We start from the raw sequence: 19,815 nt of genomic DNA on the forward strand, positions 1-19,815 counted from the left end.
GGCAGAAAACAGTGTGGAAAATTATGTTCTGGTGACCAGTCCCGTCTGACCAGTTGACCGAAAAGAGAAAACAATAGACAGTCGTGCTGTGAAACTGACAATTTGCATTACTTTGGAGACAGTCAGGGCTCAGGAAACCAAGACATTTAAACGTCTGTCGCACCAGTTTTATGTATGTGTGTGTGTGTATATAATATTCTCTGATGTACCAACACAGACAAGTGTTTTGATTCATGCTATAGTTGTGGGAGAAGCCATGCCTTTTCACCAGCGCTTTTATCGTGTTCCGTTGAATGAACATGATGTATTGAGAACAGAATTCCAGTATTTGTTTGACAATCAACTGGCTGAAACCTCTTACTCTTGCTGGTCATCTCCTTGTCTTTTAGTTAGGAAGTCTGACGATAGTTTCCGTTTTTGTACGGACTATAGAAAATTTAATTCAGTTACAAAACCAGACTCCTTTTCTCTACTGAGGATGGAGGATTGTATTGATCAGATCGGTGCTGCAAAACTCGTGATTAATTGGATTTACTTAAGGCCTATTGGCAGGTCTTGTTAACTGAGTGTTTGCGGGAATTGTCATCATTTATAACACCTGATGGGCTATTCTCTTACCGGGTGATGAGCTTCGGCCTGCGGAACGCGCCCGCAACATTTCAGAGATTAATGAATAAAATAGTTGCGGGACTTGAAGGGGTTACCGTTTATTTGAATTATACGATTGTGGTAAGTGACAGCTGGCCAGAGCATCTTTGTCGTTTGCACCGCCTTCTTGATCGCTTCTTGCAGGCCAAGATCAGATGAATATCCGTTGCCTGTCACTAAAAACGAATTGATGTGCTTTCTGGGACCATTTAAGCTTAACCATTTAAGATTATGGTGGATGCCAGTAAAGAGGGAGCGGGTGCAGTGTTAGTTCAAGAGGATGATGTGGGCATCGAGTGTCCTGTTTGTTTTTTCTCACGAAAATAGTTATCAACGGTATTATTGGAAAAAGAAGCACTCGCATTAATCTGGGCTCTTTAACACTGAGGTGTATGTGGGAGGAGATGGTTCACCTTTAACAATTTGTAGCGGTCATAATCCTTTTACCTTTTTGCACTTGCCTAAAAATCCTAACCAACGGCTTATGCGTTGGTGCTTTTTTCTCCAACCTTTCCATTTGGATATTAGGCACTTAGAAGGCTCTGAGATTATAGTGGCCGACGCCCTGTCTAGGACCCCCTTGTAAAAATGGGTTTGTATTCACTTTTTAAAATGTATGTATTTAATTGTTTATTGTATAATGGAAACGTTGTTTCCTGTTTATGGGGAAGTGTGTGACACCTGCTGTGATGTCATTTGTCTGTCTGTGTGTCTGTTTTGCTACAGATGCGCTGCAACATTGCTGGGCATAATCAGGTGGATGGGGAACAGCTGAGTCTAAGTGTGCGCTCTTTTATCAGCTTCCTGCTACTGTTTGGGACAGACTTTTTCCTGATGCTAAGGGTTGGACTGAGACCAGCGGCGTGCGAGTTGGCGAGGCGTTTTGCCAAATTTTTGGTCACAGTGGGCTTAAAATAAACTTTTGAAATGTGACTTTTGGCTTCCCCCTCCTTTTTCCTTGTTTCGTCTCAAGGGCGTAACACGGCGAAAACTGGACTGACAGTTTCAATTTACTATATGTATGTTACAATTTACATTTCTAAAAGCACTAGATAAATAAAAATGAATTGAATTGAATCTGCTTAAATGTGTACACGTTAATGGACCGAACAAAATATGATCTGATTTATTTTATGTTTAATTTGCATCAAAATTACTGTGTGTGTAGCCAATGTTTCCATTGTCTTTTCACTTTTCAGCTTTTGATGAGAGTTTTTAAGATTAAAACTTATGTTTTATTTATTTATTTCAGACCTAATTGAAGTGAATGAGGGGAGTAAAGAGGAGGAACATCATGTCAAAATTGATGAAAAAACTCATTTACAGACTGATGGTATTTTAAAAAGGAGAGACAAGAATCGTTTCACCTGCACTCAGTGTGGAAAGAGTTTGGCAAGCAAAAGCAAACTTAAGATTCACATGATGATCCACACAGGAGAGAAACAATTCACATGCACTCAGTGTGGGAAGAGTTTCAGCCAATCATCATCCCTTAATCAACACATGAGGATCCACACTGGAGAGAAACCATTCACTTGCACTCAGTGTGGGAAGAGTTTTAACAGCTCATCACACCTTAATCAACACACGAGGATCCACACTGGAGAGAAACCATTCACATGCACTCAGTGTGGGAAGAGTTTCAGCCAATTATCACACCTTAATCTACACATGATGAGCCACACTGGAGAGAAACCATTCACATGCACTCGGTGTGGGAAGAGTTTTAACTGCTCATCACACCTTAATCGACACATGATGATCCACACTGGAGAGAAACCATTCACATGCACTCGGTGTGGGAAGAGTTTTAACTGCTCATCACACCTTAATCAACACATGAGGATCCACACTGGAGAGAAACCATTCACATGCACTCGGTGTGGGAAGAGTTTTAACTGCTCATCACACCTTAATCAACACATGATGATCCACACTGGAGAAAAACCTTTCACATGCACTCAATGTGGGAAGAGTTTCAGCCAATCATCACACCTTAATCAACACATGATGATCCACACTGGAGAGAAACCATTCACATGCACTCAGTGTGGGACGAGTTTCAGAAAATCATCATCCCTTAATCAACACATGATGATCCACACTGGAAAGAAACCATTCACATGCACTCAATGTGGGAAGAGTTTTAACTGCTCATCACACCATAATAAACACATGAGGATCCACACTGGAGAGAAACCATTCACATGCACTTAAGCCGTGGTCACACTAGACTTTTCTCTCCATAGACTTCCATTCATACACACGCGAATGCGTCAGACCGGAAACACAAGTTTGTGCGCCAAGTTTCGCAGTTCACTGCCTTGCAAAGTTTAAGCTTGGTGAACTCTTACCTTGGAAATTGCATCACCAATGGAAAATCAAAACATGACCTCTCTGGACAGAAACCCTAGTGTGACCGCAGCTTTGGTGTGGGATGAGTTTCACCAACTCATCAGACCTTAATAAACACATGAAGACCCACACTGGTGTGAAAGTGTATATGTGCTTGAGTGTGAGAAGACTTTTCTTACAGCTCCAAAATTGAAACGGCACCAGACGATTCACACTGGAGAGACCATACAAGTGTTCACACTGTGACGAGGTTTAAACGGTTAACGTATCTGAAAACACAAAAGAGGATTCACACTGGAGAAACCGTACAGATCTGATCAGTGACTACAGAGTTTCGGTCATACGGTGCAACTTAAGAAACACATGGACAAAAAGTTGCACACATGACATGAATGCAGCAAAACATTTTCTCATGTGCAAAGAATGTTTCATGTCTGAATATTGTTTGAAAAGGCTGAGTGACGGTATACTGTTTTCCAACACTCCTACACTGCAGTAGGTGGGGTTGTAAATGTGTTGCACTCCTCGCATTTACTGTAAACACTATGATGGTGGCTGAGTGTAGAACAGTTTCATAAACATCTGGCAAACAGCACCTCTGTGGCTTGAAATCTCTTTGCAAGTTATTTTACAGGTGCGGATGCTTCATGTAGCTAGTGTTGTTTTGGATAATGTTCTCTGTCTGACTCCCTGAATGAGAAACAAATCACTGGGAAGACACCACACATCAAAGAAGGTTGAGCTCCAGGATGGTTAATTTGCAATATACCAGGGCCTCAAGTTTAGAAAGCCCATTCAATTGTCCAATTGTCATCTTTTATCAGTAAAGTTTCTTTTAGGTTCAAGATTCTTTCTAGTTTACTACATTTACTTGTTTGAGTAGAATACAAACCTGATGAATATTTTATGATTTAGGCAGATCGACAGGTATTAAGTTTTACAATATTAATACACTGTGATGATCCCAAGACTCCAGATTGGAGTATGGGGTAAATCCTGATTGGATGCCTGCATTACTCATCAATGGGTATATAAAAGTTGTTGTGTTAGCTACCGCAGGACGCTGTGGCTACTCGGGAGTTCTCATGTCAAGACCTGCCATCTTATTGACTCTACCCTTATGGTTTTAGACATTTGTTGGTTGCTTTGATTGATTGTTCTATTGAGTTACATTTTTATAATAAATAATTTGCATTCAGGCTATTTTGTTGGCTCATCTCTATTTTATGTTGCGACTCAAACAAGCGGGCCATAACACTTTGTAAAATGTGTCTGGATGTATCCGAGACCTTGTCCTTTCAGTCATGACCATAGGTGTGAGTAGGAACCTAGATTGAGTGGTAAATTGAGAACATTGCCTTTCTTCTCAGCTCCTTCACCACAACAGACAATCACATCATCTGCATTACTGCTGCCGTTGCACTGATCCATCTTTAAATTTCACATTCCATTTCTCATGAAAAAAAAAAAAAAAAAAACGCAGAACTCCATTTGGGGTAAGGACTCTCCTCCAAACTGGAGATGGCCACCTTTTTCCAGTCAAGCACCATGGTTTCTGACTTACTGGTGCTGTTTCTTTCCTTGCCATGTCAAATTGTCCCTCTGCATGCTGAAGGTCCATGTCCTATAAAGCTAAAAGGACGTTATCTGCAAATGGCAGAGACAGTCCTAGCCTGCACCTAAAATTCTGTCAGTAAAAAATATATTTTTGAGATCATTCTGAAAAATAACACATTTACAAAATAAAATGAACAAATAGATGGATGGATAGACATTGTAGTGGTGGAAGGGAAAGTAGGATGGCTTGTTCAACCATAAATGAAGATGGAGCTCTCTCAGGAGGGGTAGACCAGTGCGTGCGATGTCTCACACTGAAGATGTTATTGTTCCAGATATATTAATTAATTGATTAAATTATTAAACCGTTTTAAATATTGTAAAGAAATATTTACAAGGATATACTGAAGTAGAGAAGTAGCTTTAGGAAGGCAATTCATTTTGAGCATGATAGTTTGTTATTTTGAGTACCTCAGAGCAGTGGTTCTCAATTCTGGTGCTTGTGCAAAATAAGTTGACAACCAGCGAAAATCAGAAAATATGACATGTAAGAGCAATTTATTTAAAAAACAAGTAAAGGAAAGTGTTCGGTGTTTCAGGACATAAGAGCAAGTAATAAAATAGGCTATAGCCTATATTTCGCCCCGTGGAATCCCAGCTTTGGCCTGATCAGGCCTTGGAAGTGACAGTGGAAATGCAACTGGACCTAGCTCGCTTGCTTTAGGCGCGATAGTGGAAATGCAGATAATGGTTCTGGTGGCTCTCAATGGTGTGGAACACTGGTCAGTTTGTGTTGGCTTGTCACTGGGCTACCCCTATCCAGTGGCAACACTGTAGTCCTCACTGTGGTGGGCAGATTCTTAAAGGCAGCTCACTTTATTCCCCTCCCCAAATTACCTTCATCGAGGGAGACAGCAGCCATTGTCTTGGACCACGTGTTCCGTATTCACAGCCTCCTAGTTGACACGGTTTTAGACAGGGGTCTTCAATTTGTGTCCAGGTTTTGGGCAGAATTCTGCTGACAGCTGGGGCGACTGGTAGCCTTTCTCATGAGCACCACCCACAGACCAATGGACAGGCCTAGCAAGCTAATCTGCAGCTGGAGAGGGTCCTGCATTGCGTCGCATGCAGGGAACAGTCATCTTGGAGTTCCAGATTAACCATGGTTAAATATGCATATAACTCCCTTCCCATCTTGTCTATGGGCTTGCCTCCCTTTCAGTGCTACTTAGGCTACCAGCCCCCTCTGTAGACCGATTTCACAAGGCAGCCATTTTAAAAGTAAAATCGAGGCTACAATGGGAAAAAAACTGGTATTGAGGTAAGTATTGCCTGGAGTCACCCAGGAACATTGTGTACCTGGCTGTATCTTAATCGCAGTCATTTCTGGTGGGCACCAGTGAACACAATGGCAAATCAGCGCAGTTTAAGAACACGCTCAAGCGGCACTTGAATATTAGCGGGAAATAGACGTTTTTAAAACTTCAGTACCGGGATAACACTATAACAGACAACACAAGGGTCGCGGCAATAGCTGGAAGTTTGTAGTCCACAGCATGTTGTTGCAATATTTACAGAGCTGATCCTATACTTTCATGTTTTTTCCCAACCGCAACCTAGCTTTCGTTCTTTACAATGGTGGCCGTGTGAAATAAGTGTATTCTCTTCACAAGAACCAGATACCATTGTTACCTCATGCATTAGTTCATTCAGAGATGCCTCCAGACATGGAGGATCACCAGAAAAGGACTGGCAATAGGAATGAAGCGTCTGCCCCCTCTATACATGTGTGGTCAGAAAGTCTGGTTGTCTTCCAAAGACATTCCTCTCAGACCCCCCTCACATAAATTGGGACCTAAATTAATTGGACCATTTCCCATTATTAAGGTGCTCAGTCCAGTGTTAGTTTAACTCAAATTAATCTCTAAGTTTTAAAACATTCATCCATTTTTTTTTTCCAGGTGTCTAAGATCAAGCCCATTCTCTCCCCCCTGCAGCCCTTAACCTCTGCTCCTCAGCTCCCCCCAGACTGGTTGAGGATGCACTCACATACACAGTGCACTGGCTCCTGGGTGTAAGGAAGAGAGGTTTTATCAGAATCGGGTAGACTGAAAGGAGGTCTAGATGAGAGATGTTGGATTCCAGCTCTGAATATTCTGGACCGCTCTCTCATTGATCAGTTTCATCAGGTCCATAGTGAGTCTCAAGGTAATGCCAGAGGCCGTTCTTGAGAGAGGGGGTACTGCCACCATACCTCACACTTTTGCTCACTCCTCCTGTTCTGAGTTACAGATTATCTCTTGTCATCTGCTTTTATTTGCAGTCACAGGAGCTCTCGGTTTCCCTTTTTCCTGTTTATACCACTTCATCTCCCTTCGTTTGTCAGTATGTTATCCATCGTTTGTGTGCATATTATTTTGTTACTCATCCTGTATTTGTGTCCAGGACTGCTAGTGAGCGAGTGTCTGGTTGTTGTTTTTTTTCCCACGGCACTTACTTAGCGCTCACCCGACCAGGTGTTTACTTTGACTTTTTCCAGGAATCACTCCTCAATAAAGTCTTCACTTTTCACAAGTTCACTCTTTTTTTCTTTTTTTTTACTCATGACACAAGTATTTTCTTTCTCTGTTGTGTTTAAATGTCTTTAGATTTTGCCATGATGTCTAGCTTTTGAGGCTCTTTTGGTCAACTTCACAATGTTAGACAGGTCCTATTTAGGTGATTTCTTGATTGCAAACGTGTGTGGTAGTAATCAGGTCTGGGTGTGGCTAGAGAACTTGAAGTCGGTGTGATAAATTAAAGTTGTTTTAATGGGGGAAAAACATTTTCCCACAAGGCTATGTAGTTCAGTACTTTGTCTTTTAAGAATAAAAACCTTCATTTAAAAACTGCACAATGTGTTTGTGTTATATTTGACTAATATTTACATTTGTTTGATGATCTGAGACCGTAAAGTATTAGAATTCTGCACTGCATTTGTTACATGCAGATTACTAACCCTTAGAACATTTGTAATTTAAAGGTGCAGATTTAAGGCTTTATGCAGATATGTCTGTATCAGGCATAGAAGGAGAAAGCATTTCTTATCTGCTTTACATGTTTTACAAAAACATGTTGTTTTGTTGTGATTACGAATATATACAAATAGAAAAACTGGCCATTTACAGCTTTCAAATGTATGTCTCATCAATATGACCAAAAATGATCTGGGATCATTCATATAAGAATCTGCTTAAATGTGTGTGTGTGTAATGGACCCCAGGAGGTCGATATGACAAGATCAATCTAAATATGATCTGCTATGTTTTTACATTTAATGTGCATCAAAATTAAGGTTTGTGTAGCCAATGTTTTTAGTGCCTTTTCACTTTAGCTTTTGATGAGAGTTTTAATGATTTACTAAAAACTGAACTTTTTATTTATTTCAGACCTAATTAAAGACTATGAGGAGAGTAAAGAGGAGGAACACGATGTCAAAATTGAGGACAAAACTCATTTAGAGACTGATGATATTTTAAAAGTGAGAGACAAGAGTTGTTTTACCTGCACTCAGTGTGGAAAGAGTTTGGCAAGCAAAAGCAAACTTAAGATTCACATGATGATCCACACTGGAGAGAAACCATTCACATGCACTCAGTGTGGGAAGAGTTTCAGCCAATCATCATCCCTTAATCAACACATGAAGATCCACACTGGAGAGAAACCATTCACATGTACTCAGTGTGGGAAGAGTTTCAGCAAATCATCACACCTTAATCAACACATGATGATCCACACTGGAGAGAAACCATTCAAATGCACTCATTGTGGGAAGAGTTTCATCCACTCATCACACCTTAATCACCACATGATGATCCACACTGGAGAGAAACCATTCACATGCAACCAGTGTGGGAAGAGTTTCAGCCAACCATCATCCCTTAATCAACACATGATGATTCACACCGGAGAGAAACCATTCACATGCCCTCACTGTGGGAAGAGTTTCAGAAAATCATCACACCTTAATCAACACATGATGATCCACACTGGAGAGAAACCATTCACATGCACTCATTGTGGGAAGAGTTTCATCCACTTATCACACCTTAATCAACACATGATGATCCACACTGGAGAGAAACCATTCACATGCAACCAGTGTGGGAAGAGTTTCAGCTTATCATCAACACTTTATAGACACATGAAGATCCACACCAGAGAAAAACCATTCACATGCACTCAGTGTGGGAAGAGTTTCAGCCAATCATCATACCTTAATAAACACACAAAGATCCACACTGATATGAGAGAGTATATGTGCTTGGAGTGTGAGAAGACTTTTATTACAGCTGCAGAATTGAAACGGCACAAGAGGATTCACACTGGAGAGTAAGCCTAGACATGATCAGTGTGTATAGAGTTTCACTCATTTGGGGCAGCTTAAGAAACAAATAGGATGGTTTCCGGTATGGCGTCGACACATGTAGCAGCATAGAAACAGCGCTCCCATACACCATCCTCCTTTTTACATCATATATGATAACCTAAACCATATTTAAATAACATGGAGGGGGACAAAAACAACCATTGAAACCTGAAAAAAATGAGAAATCAACAGATGAAAATTAGAGACGGACGGGATAGCTGATGGCCTGTCAGCTAGCATTGCAGCAATACATACGGACATCAAAGCTTTCTAGATAGATATTAAATCCGATTTAACCGCCTTCCAAGATTCTCTCGCAAAACATGTGAAAATGGAACTAAGGAACTTTAAACAAGAAGTCAATCAAAAACTGGATGGCCTTATCACGGACCTAAATGCTACGGCAGATCAACAAAGTGGAGAAGCGAGTTGGAGAATTGGAGAAGAACATTGCTGAGATGAAAAATGCTCGATCAAACCATCCAAATTCAAGAAAATTTACAAGAGAAACTGTTAGATCTAGAATCACATAGAAATAATATTCGGATTTTTGGAATCCCGGAAGGAAGCAAAGGGAATAATATCCTAATAATAATAAAAAAACTTGGTGGAAAGATGATCAAAATGGAGCTGTCACTCGACAAATTGAACCTTAAAAGCCAAAGGTGTTACCGGGCACTCGGACCAAAACCACCCGCTGACACCACCCTGGATCAGTGGTGGTATTCTTCCTGGAATACAAAACGAAGAAACTGGTCCTCCGCATGGTGAAAGAAAGTAATACACTAGAACGAAAAAAGGATTTTTTTTTTTACCAAGACTACCCACCTGAGATCCAACAGAAAAGACAGGCTTTTGCTCTAATAAGAAAAATTCTGAAAGAAAAGGGGATTAAGTTCCAAACACCACCGCCAGCGAAACGTAGAATCTTTCTGGAAAACGGGCGGTCATGTACAATTCAATGACGGAGGCATCAAGAGATCTGAAAGAAAAAGGACAGATAAACAGTGAAGAAGAAACTATTGTAGGGATCTCTGGGAAAGTGAAACAAAGACCTTGGCAGAAGGAGTGACATGGAAGAAAAGTAAGGAAAAACATCAAGTGAAGATCTGGGAAAAACTATGTGAATTTCAAAGGGACAACACTAGCTCCATTTGAAAGAAGGGTAAAACCTGACAGATCCTAACAAAGAACTCTGAGAGACTGGTAAAACTTCTTGACTTAATTCACCGATGATGGACATTTAAATCATTTGAAGGAAGAATGGTATTTAACCGAACTGACCAACAACACAAGATGAGTGATTAGAGCACACCAAGACTCAAGTCATTGAGTAACATGCTGGTAGGAAGACATGAAGGGATTCTAATTTATACAACTAAAATCCCTTGCTATAATTAGTAGAAATATTTAACCTAGCCAGAAATACAAGAATATAATATTGCCAGATATGGGCGCTGAATATATTCGTTAACATTTTTTGTGCAATAGGCACAGCAAGGAAGGGGCCCTTTAGAGAAGGAAGGCTTTGCCCTCACATTAGGAAGTTATTTTAAGACTTCAAGGTTTGGAGACCTTTTTCGTTATGTTTTTTTATGTGGTTCAAGATATTTATGTTTGTGTTTTTCTTGTTCTGGTGACCGTGATCTTCGCAATAACATCTGATTATAGTATATGCAAAAACAGGAATATAGAGTAATTATTTTGAATATTAATGTGTTACTAAATCTGATTGAAAGAAGCAAACTCGTGGCTAAAATGAAAAGTAATCTTCTGGCAATAGACACATCTTTCTGATACAGAACATAAGAAATTAGAAAAAATGGGATTTAAGGTTTTCTTTTCCTCATATAATAATGGTTGTAAACAAAGAGTAATGACATTTATCTCAAATAAAATCAACTTCCAATTAATTTCTAAGATTACTGATAAAGAAGGACGATATAACCTAATTATAGGAACTATCGACCAAAACGAAGTTACATTAGTTAATATATATATAGACCACCTGAAAAAGATAAAGCATTTCTCAAAAAAACATTTACTATTATAGCCAAGGAGGCCTCAGGTGTGTTGACTTGTGGGGGAGACTGGAATGTACAACAAATAAGATATATGATTGTAAGAATGGGTTTTAAAACCACAGCGGTTCGAACTGTAGTACTGCCGAATGACTTAAAATGTGCTTCACACACACACAAGGAATTTGTTTTGGCTACAGAAGCTTCCAGTGTACATCAAGTGACAAGTGACAACACAAAATAAAACTGAAAAAAAAAAAAAGATGATGAACATTAAACAGAGATGCATTTATTCAAAATAAAAATCTGGATGTTGAATTGTATGTACAGATTTGTTATAAATATACAGGTTATAAGGTGCTGTGTACAAATGCGAATGGAGAAGGTATTGCATTGCATATTGATATAAGGTGCTGTGTACAAGTGCAAATGAGAAAGTATTGCACATATTTATTGCACAGTAGGGGAATATTTAACTGTTCATAAGGTAGACAGCCTGAGGAAAGAAACTTTTCCTGTGTCTGGCTGTTTTTGTGCTTGGTGCTCTGAAGCGCCGACCAGACGGTAAAAGTTCGAACAGGAAGTGTGCTGGGTGTGAGGCGTCCAGAGTGATTTTGCGAGCCCTTTTACTCACTCTGGAAGAGTACAGTTCTTGAAGTGTAGGAAGGGTAGTGTCAGTGATTCGTTCAGCAGTCCGGACTATTCGCTGTAGTCTATGGAGGTTGGTTTTGGCAGCTGAGCTGAACCAGACGGTGATTGAAGTGCAGAGGACGGATTGGATGACAGCTGAGTAGAACTGTACAAGCAGCTCCTGTGGCAGGTTGAACTTCCTCAGCTGACGAAGGAAGTACAGTCTCTGCTGGGCTTTCTTCACAATAGAGTCTATGTGAATGTCTTACTTTAGATCCTGAGAGATGGTGGTGCCCAGGAACCTGAATGACTATTGCAGCCACAGTGCTGTTCATGATGGTGAGTGGGGAGAGTGCAGGGGGGTTTCTCCTAAAGTCCACTATCATCTCCACTGTTTTGAGCATGTTCATCTCCAGGTTGTTGTATCTGCACCATAACGCCAGCCGCTCCACCTCCTGTCTGTATGCAGACTCGTCACCGTTCTGGATGAGGCCGATAACAGTAGTGTCGTCTGCAAACTTAATGAGTTTGATGGAGGGGTCTTTTGCAGTGCAGTCGTTGGTGTACAGGGAGAAGAGCAGTGGAGAAAGAACACATCCCTGGGGGGCACCAGTGCTGATGGTGCAGCTGTCGGATATGATTTTGCCCATTCTGACTAGCTGTTGTCTATCTGTCAGAAAGCTGGTGATCCATTGACAGACAGAGCTAGGAACAGAGAGCTGGGCCAGTTTGTACTCGAGCAGTGATGGGACGATGGTGTTAAAGGCAGAACTGAAATCCACAAACAGAATCCTTGCATATTTCCCTGGTTTGTCCAGATGTTGTAGGGTATAATGCAGTCCCACATTGACTGCATCATCCACAGACCAGTTTGCTCTATAGGCGAACTGCAGGGGGTCCAGCAGAGGTCCAGTGATGTCTTTCAGATATGCTAGCACCAGTCTTTCGAATGACTTTATGGCCACAAATGTTAAGGCAATAGGTCTGTAGTCATTGAGTTCTGTGATCTTTGGCTTCTTCAGGATAGGGACGATAGTGGAGCGCTTAAAGCAGGATGGAACTTTGCGCTGTTCCAGTGATCTATTGAAGATCTGTGAAAAAATAGGAGCCAGCTGGTCAGCGCAGGTTCTCAGACAGGCTGGTGAAACACTGTGTGGGCCTGGCGCTTTCCCTTTCTTCTGTTTAATGAAGATCAATACATCACTTTCATTAGAAATTAGCCCTTCCATCCTTGAGGAGGTAATCTGAAATTTACCAAATTTAACTATTGACAAGATTTACAGTCTTGTAATTTCTGTTTCACGCAATTTAAGCAAATGGAGGTACAATAAAAGCAGACAGACTGATTGTATTTTATTGCAATATAGAGCAATTAAGTGTTGATGTTAAATCAAAAGTAAATCACAAATACTTGAAAATAAAATGGTTTAATGACAATAACTTGCTATGGCTACAACTGAATTAGTTACAAATAACTGTCCAAAATGACAAAATATGCAATGATAAAACCTGATATTAATTGTACCCAGCTTAAATGTAAAATTAAAGTTACCAGAGGTAGAAGGAGACAGGGGGAGGGAGAGACAAAGAGAGCAAGTTGGCCTTAAAGAGGCAGAGAAGATAGACTGCAGAGCAGAAAAAGAACAGATCAGGAAAAAAGCAAAGCTAAGTTTACCAGCTATTTTGAATCTTTCTTGACCATGTGAATAAAGCCCAAATACTGAGACATTTAAACTGACCAATCAACATGTGACCACATCGTAAAACCCCCAAAGTCCACGCACCAGGCCCTGATCTTATCAGTATCTGCCTTTGGAGTCAGTATGGACCTTCTTTGTTGAAAAAGATATAAACAAATGCATATGATAATTTTTAATTGCAAATGAACATTTTTGGTATGCTGAAACATTTCAGATACTAATAATTTGGGCATACTAAAACAAGACATAACAAATACGATTACATTTTCAAAACGGAAACATTTAGTGAGCAACAACAAAACAAAAACAAAACATGCAGAACAGCTTGAAAGTTAAAACAAAATCAGAGAACTGGCGTTTCTCCCGAACCGACTTCATGGCACCGGAGCTGGGCGAACGTCCCTTTGCCGTGATCTGCTTCTAAGCGACCATCAGACTAGTCCTCCGCACCGGAATCCGTCCAGGCTCACGGTCAGGTAGAACCCCGGTGTGGCTAGGAAGTGGTCCTCGTTGGCCTTTGCGTCATTGAACAATGATTAACAGCATCGCAGAGATAGCGGATCAGCACCGAATTAGTCAAGAGGACTTTTTTGGTGTCATCCTCCGTGACCACCGTTCCCTTCCCACCGAACACTGTGGTGAAAGACAGCTACGCCTGCTTCAACTTCTGATAGTCGGACATCTCATGGAACTCCGCCTGCCTGAAGTGGCAGCTGAAACAGCAGCGCTGGATCGTAACTTTAATGCTCTTGAAGTTGGCGTTTAAAAGCACCATTGATTTTGCCTCTGACCACCTGCCCTTTGCCTCCACTCTGCTCTCCTCCACGTCAGCGATTTGCTCCATGGTGCTGGAGGGACCCGTGGTAAGGCAGATGCACTCATCTCTCTCCCACATCACGACATTTCTGAAGGCGTACGATCTGGAGCACTCGGCTGCATTGACATAGGTGTCCCAAAGTGTCAGCTTAATTTCACCAGTGATGTCGCTGACTCACATCCCCTTCAGCTCATAGTCAGCACCGTTCATGCTGACCACCCTGCTTATGGATCCATCTTGCTGAACCGAGGGCGCACTTCTCCCACCTATAAAACAAAAAGGCAGATTAAGTGCGCTGTCCGCTTGGCAGGTGCCTCAAACAAACTGCGGCAAGACTCCTACCTTTTGCCCGGGACCGAGCACCTTGACCTCAGCTACGGTCATTCTCTTGCAGCCGGGCTTACTCGGCTTGGTTGAATATCACTTGCTTTTCCAGTGCGAACATCACCACTCTGTGATACTCCTTTTTGGCACTCTGAATTATTGCGGTGAAGAAAGGACTGTTTCACTTGGACTGGGCGACACATTGTATGTAAAGCCTTCCATCACATCTTCTTCAACCTTCAGCTTTAGCACTGGTCATCGCTCTGCCATTGTAAGCTGAACAAATACTTGAAGTGGACCAAGACCAGTGTTCTGCCGCCTACATATGAGTAAACAGTGCGGGAGGTGAATATTTATAGGCAACACTGCCTTCCGTATGAAAATTAGAGCCAACGGAATGTTGACAATGTAAGCCTCTTTTATTGGCTCTCAAAGAGCTGCAGAAATGGCCCAAAGCGCAAACCTATCAGCAGCTTAATGCTTTTTTACAGTTGAATCTGTGGCCACAAGGAGCCCTGCATTATATAGCCACAGGTAAGCATATTTTATAATAAATATAATAATATAAATATATATATATATATATAAATATAATAAATATAATTATGACTCACATATTTCCATATTTGTGTTAAAGCAGGGCGGACGCCTCCACTAATTCGAACATTGTGCAAATTTATTGTTTTTTCCCCTAATAAAGACTCAGACTGCTTTAACAACATATACCAAACATAACACACAAAAACATGAAATAAATATCATTTGTTCAAAGGTCTAATTTATTTTTTATTTTAAGGAATGCATATTTTATTGTTAAAAATTATATTCGCTCAGCCTTAAGTGACTGCAGGCCTATATACTTCAGAATACAGACTACCCTTCTCATTTGTTTTTTATTAATAGGTCTATATATTCCTTTGCCAATTGCTAAGCCTTAATTTTTTTAAATGTGTTTTTTATCTTTGTTTTTTTTTTTTTTTTCGCACCAGCTGCAAGCCATCCATTAAAAAAAATATTCCCTTATAGAAGCATTTGTTCTGTGGCACACCGCCAGCGATTTTCCAGGCAGACCGCCGTCAGGACAACAGTAGCAAGCCCATGCCCACCCACTGTACTGTTGTACAGTTCTGTACCTGACATAAATACTTTAGTTAGCTTTTTTGCTCTTTTACAATTAAAATGGAGAAACTGAATAAAATATTGTCTTTGTTTAACATAATTATTTCCAAAAGCAAAGTTTAGTATAAATACTAAAAGACATTTTATATATAACAGGTTGTGATTAAACCCAAAAAAGTTTAAAAGTTAAGATTGTTTTCTGTTTAGTTTTTCTGTTTAGGGTTTGCAAGTTTTTTTTACCATTTCTTCAGTTCAAACTCTTTTCCCTGTCCAGTATTGTAATAAAAAAAAAAACTAATGAAAAATAATGACATAACAAATAGGATTACATTTTCAATAGGAAAACATTTATTGATCAACAAACAAAACCAAAAAAAAAAAACCATGCAAATCAGCTGAATGTGAAAATAAAATCAGAGAACTGGCGTTTCACCCGAACCGTCTTCATGGCATTGGACCAGGGCGGACGTCTCTTCGTGGTCTTCTCCCACCTGTAGCACACAAAGGCAGGTAAAGTGCACTGTCCGCTTCGGAGGCACCTCAAACAAACTAGTCGTGACCTACACTTTTTTGCTTGAGTACCTTGTCCTTGGCCAAGGTCCTCCTCTTGTACTACAGGGGTGCACAGCGCAAAAATGGCACACTGGGGGCCTCCACTTTGAAGGTAGATCAGTAGCATTACTTGAGAGCTTACAAATGTAAATGTGAGCACTTGTGATAATATTTGTATGTGTAGGTTGAAATGTACACTCACAGCTCTGATGTGAACAGCTGAATCCTTCGATTTGCACACACACATAATAATCCAAACACTTGTGTTTTAAATTCGAAGTTGCAGATTAATAGATGTGTATTTGTAAAATGTCATTCACAAATACAAAATGATAGACACACGTGTGTGCTTCCAATTTACCTGTGCACGTATTGCAGTTTCACTGTACAAGCACAAGTCGGCACTCACAACCTCTCAGATTTATCTGTACATGTGCAAATCCACGAGCTCTAACATTTGCAACACATTTCGCGAGATTCCTGTTGCAGAACTACCTGTGAGACTTGAAGATCCAGAGGCGCGAGGAGCTGGGGGCGGGGCGCAGGTAAAGCCGTTTTATTGGCTGATGCTCGACCAATGAATGGCAACAGCCAACGTGGGTGCAAAAAATAATTTGTACGATTATTTTACTATTATTATTTAGTTTTTAAACTATTTTATAAAAAGATACCTTTTTATAACATTAAATTGACGAATATGTACATACCAGTAAAAGAGCAGCAAAGTCAGTTGATTGGCTAGAGCCAGCCAATGAAATGGGACGTTTTTGTACGTCAGCACACAGGGCAGCTCACGCTGTTTTTCATGGTCGCGATGGCGGCATCGAATAATCCGAGGGTAAGTTTTTAACAATCTACAAAATCGTTTTAAAACAAATGATTACATTGTTATTATTATTAGTATTATTATTTACTTGACTAAAAATCTGTATCATTAAAGACTAATATGTTATCTGTTTATTTGGCCTAATGCATATGCTCAACACAAATAATTATAAAAGGCAGTTTTTCTGATGATAATATTTAATGGACAATGTACAGGTAATGTGCAGTCAAAATCCTAAAATATATCACACTAAGATGCACATCACTGTTAATCGACGGAGGCGGAGGCAAACTATTTCATATGGTTTCTTTATAATCCAGTGCTTTTTGTCTGGTGTAAGAATCACTTACAGTGCGTTTCAACCATGCACCAAAGAGCATTGATTTTGAACAAACCAGATCGTAGTGCAGTATTTTTAAGTTCAGGGGATAAGGTTTATTGACTTTATCTTGTGACTCCCACATATCTTGTTAATATTATTACACCTCATAATTAAGCATCACAAGCTTTGTGATGTTTTACTAGCTATCATGCCCCATACAACATCCCTCTGAAAATACTAAAGCTTAATAATACATGAAAAGGAAAATCTTAGATACAGTCAAGGTGTAGATATATCTTTAGAATTATTTAAAAAACGTATTGATGTGATTTTAATAATAAATTATATTTCTGTCTTTCAGGAACTGTTGTTGAATCACTTATTGCAACGGCTTTGTAATCGCCTGACACTCTGGCTAGAACGTATCCCACTTGACATAGACTTTCTAGAATTTACATGTGCCCAGGAGCTGGTCATTTTTAGTGCCATCTCACATCAGATTCCCCTTGCACATGAAGTGTATGATGCACTTTACCAGGTACACCAAATGGCTGTACACCAGCACTAACAGTGATTCACATGTCATAGTTTGCGAAGAGAAAGGAACAAATGGCCGTCCACGGATTTTACTATATGAAGATTCTGTATCCCAACTGCTTTCTTCAGGATTTCCTGTGACATGTATTGCAAGGTTGCTCGGGGTGTCTAGGTTCACAATTCATAGACAGATGGTGGAATGGGGGTTGTCTGTAAAGTCAACCTACAGCAACTTAACAGATGCAGAGCTTGATTCACTTGTGGCAAAAATCCACACTAGCAATCCCAATGCAGGTTACAGAATTATGATGGGACTTCTGAGAGCACAAGGTCATCAAGTCCAATGGGATAGAGTTCGTACTTCAATGCATCGTGTTGACACTGCAAGCATCGTTTCCAGGATGTCACAGTTAGGATGTGTGGTTAGAAGGACATACTCTGTCCCCAGTCCAAAGTCCCTAATGCACATAGACACAAACCACAAGTTGATACGGTAAGTTAAGCATACACATTACATTTATTATGTACTATATTCTCAGTTCAGTATATGTGACAGAAATGTATTATTCAAGGTATAACATCGTGATATTTGGAGGTATCGATGGCTTCTCCAGGAAGGTAAAGATTAAGACACTGATTCAATAATTGTTTTGATCCATAACATATGGAGAATTTTTTTAACTTGCCATAATACTTCAAAACAAAATTAGGTATATATTGCTGACAAATTTGGAAACAGGTCTAATGTTTTATATTTCATAATGCTGTTATTCTATTATTTATTAATTTAGATAATGTATCTTGGTGTCTCGAATAACAATCTGGCGTCGACAACACTGTCTTTTTTCCGTGAGGCAGTCCAGAAGTTTGGATTTCCAATGAGGTACAAAATTGTTCACTTGTAACAAGCTTTTTTGTTTGTATCAAGTAGAATAGAGCTTTGAAATATTAAGCTGATTTAAAAATAATTCTATATAAACCTGAAAGGTTATGTAAACAATATATGCTGATAGATTATTTGTAATTAACTTTTTATTTTATTTAAGTCCTCCCAGGGTTCGAGGTGATCACGGAGGGGAGAACGTAGACGTGGCCTGCCTCATGTTTTCTGTCCGTGGAACAGGGAGAAGTAGCTTTATCGCGGGTAAAAGTGTTCACAATCAGAGGTTAATATTACATTATTAGTTATAATAACTTTAATTTGCAGCCTTCCTCTCCTAAATATGAGATTAAATTACATGAGCTTTAATTTTTAGGGCTGACCACTAATATTCATTTGTAATTTTGAAATCCTTTTTTTCTACTCGTTTGCTTAAAACAGAATCGAGCGATTGTGGCGGGATGTGTTTACTGCAGTTACCTCCCACTTTTACCATGTTCTGCATGCACCAGCTGGAAGAGAATGAACATCTTGATCTATCCAGCAGTCTTCACATTTTCTGCTGTCACTATGCCTTCATCCCACGTCTCCAGGCCCATCTCAATACATTTACAGATGGATGGGACAACCATCCCATTTCATCTGAGGGCAACCTCTCTCCTAATCAGCTGTGGCAACTTGGGCAGCAGTACCATTCAGAAGACTGTGATGAGGTAGGCACTTGCTTTTATCTTTTTTTTCTATTCAGATTTTTTCAAATAACTAATTTACAATTTCTAACAGATTCTACAGATTCCACAAATAGACTGGGAAAGCAGTGGTCTTGTCAACAGTGACACAAATTCTGGCATTCAGGTTCCTGAAATTGACTGTCCACTTACCTTGGTGGAACTTAATCAACTAAAGGTTGCTGTGAACCCAATGCAGCCATCAGAAAATTTTGGGGCAGATGTTTACATTGCTACACTGCAGTACATGCATAGCATTGGTTATATGTAATTGAAATAACAAAATTACTCAAAGAACAATTTGTCTTGATATTTTATTTGGTTTGAACAGTAGCAGAACATTAACGTAATCATTTCAATCAGTGTTTTGTCTTGCTACATCTGTAGCTGC

At 39.9% G+C, this 19,815-nt stretch overlaps 1 protein-coding gene and 1 pseudogene across 2 annotated transcripts in view; both read left to right on the forward strand.

The window, feature by feature from the left end:
- The window catches only part of LOC130222235 (oocyte zinc finger protein XlCOF6-like), a 134,838-nt pseudogene that overhangs the window by 8,424 nt on the left and 106,599 nt on the right, over positions 1-19,815 (forward strand).
- LOC130222179 (uncharacterized) overlaps positions 16,280-19,815 on the forward strand; it is a 3,639-nt gene continuing 103 nt past the window's right edge. The window contains exons 1-7 of one of the 2 annotated variants that reach the window (XM_056454812.1): positions 16,280-16,969; positions 17,641-18,309; positions 18,389-18,434; positions 18,608-18,699; positions 18,872-18,982; positions 19,138-19,409; positions 19,480-19,815. The exon at positions 19,480-19,815 is cut by the window's right edge and continues 103 nt beyond it. In XM_056454812.1, coding sequence (XP_056310787.1) covers positions 17,792-18,309; positions 18,389-18,434; positions 18,608-18,699; positions 18,872-18,982; positions 19,138-19,222 — 852 coding nt within the window. In that variant the 5' untranslated portion in view covers positions 16,280-16,969; positions 17,641-17,791 and the 3' untranslated portion in view covers positions 19,223-19,409; positions 19,480-19,815. Of the gene's footprint in view, positions 16,970-17,622; positions 18,310-18,388; positions 18,435-18,607; positions 18,700-18,871; positions 18,983-19,137; positions 19,410-19,479 lie in introns of those variants that run through there. The other variant, XM_056454813.1, reaches the window with a different exon arrangement.

The sequence above is a fragment of the Danio aesculapii genome, chromosome 4 (genome assembly GCF_903798145.1).
Source record: "Danio aesculapii chromosome 4, fDanAes4.1, whole genome shotgun sequence".
NCBI classification, from domain to species: Eukaryota; Metazoa; Chordata; class Actinopteri; order Cypriniformes; family Danionidae; genus Danio; species Danio aesculapii.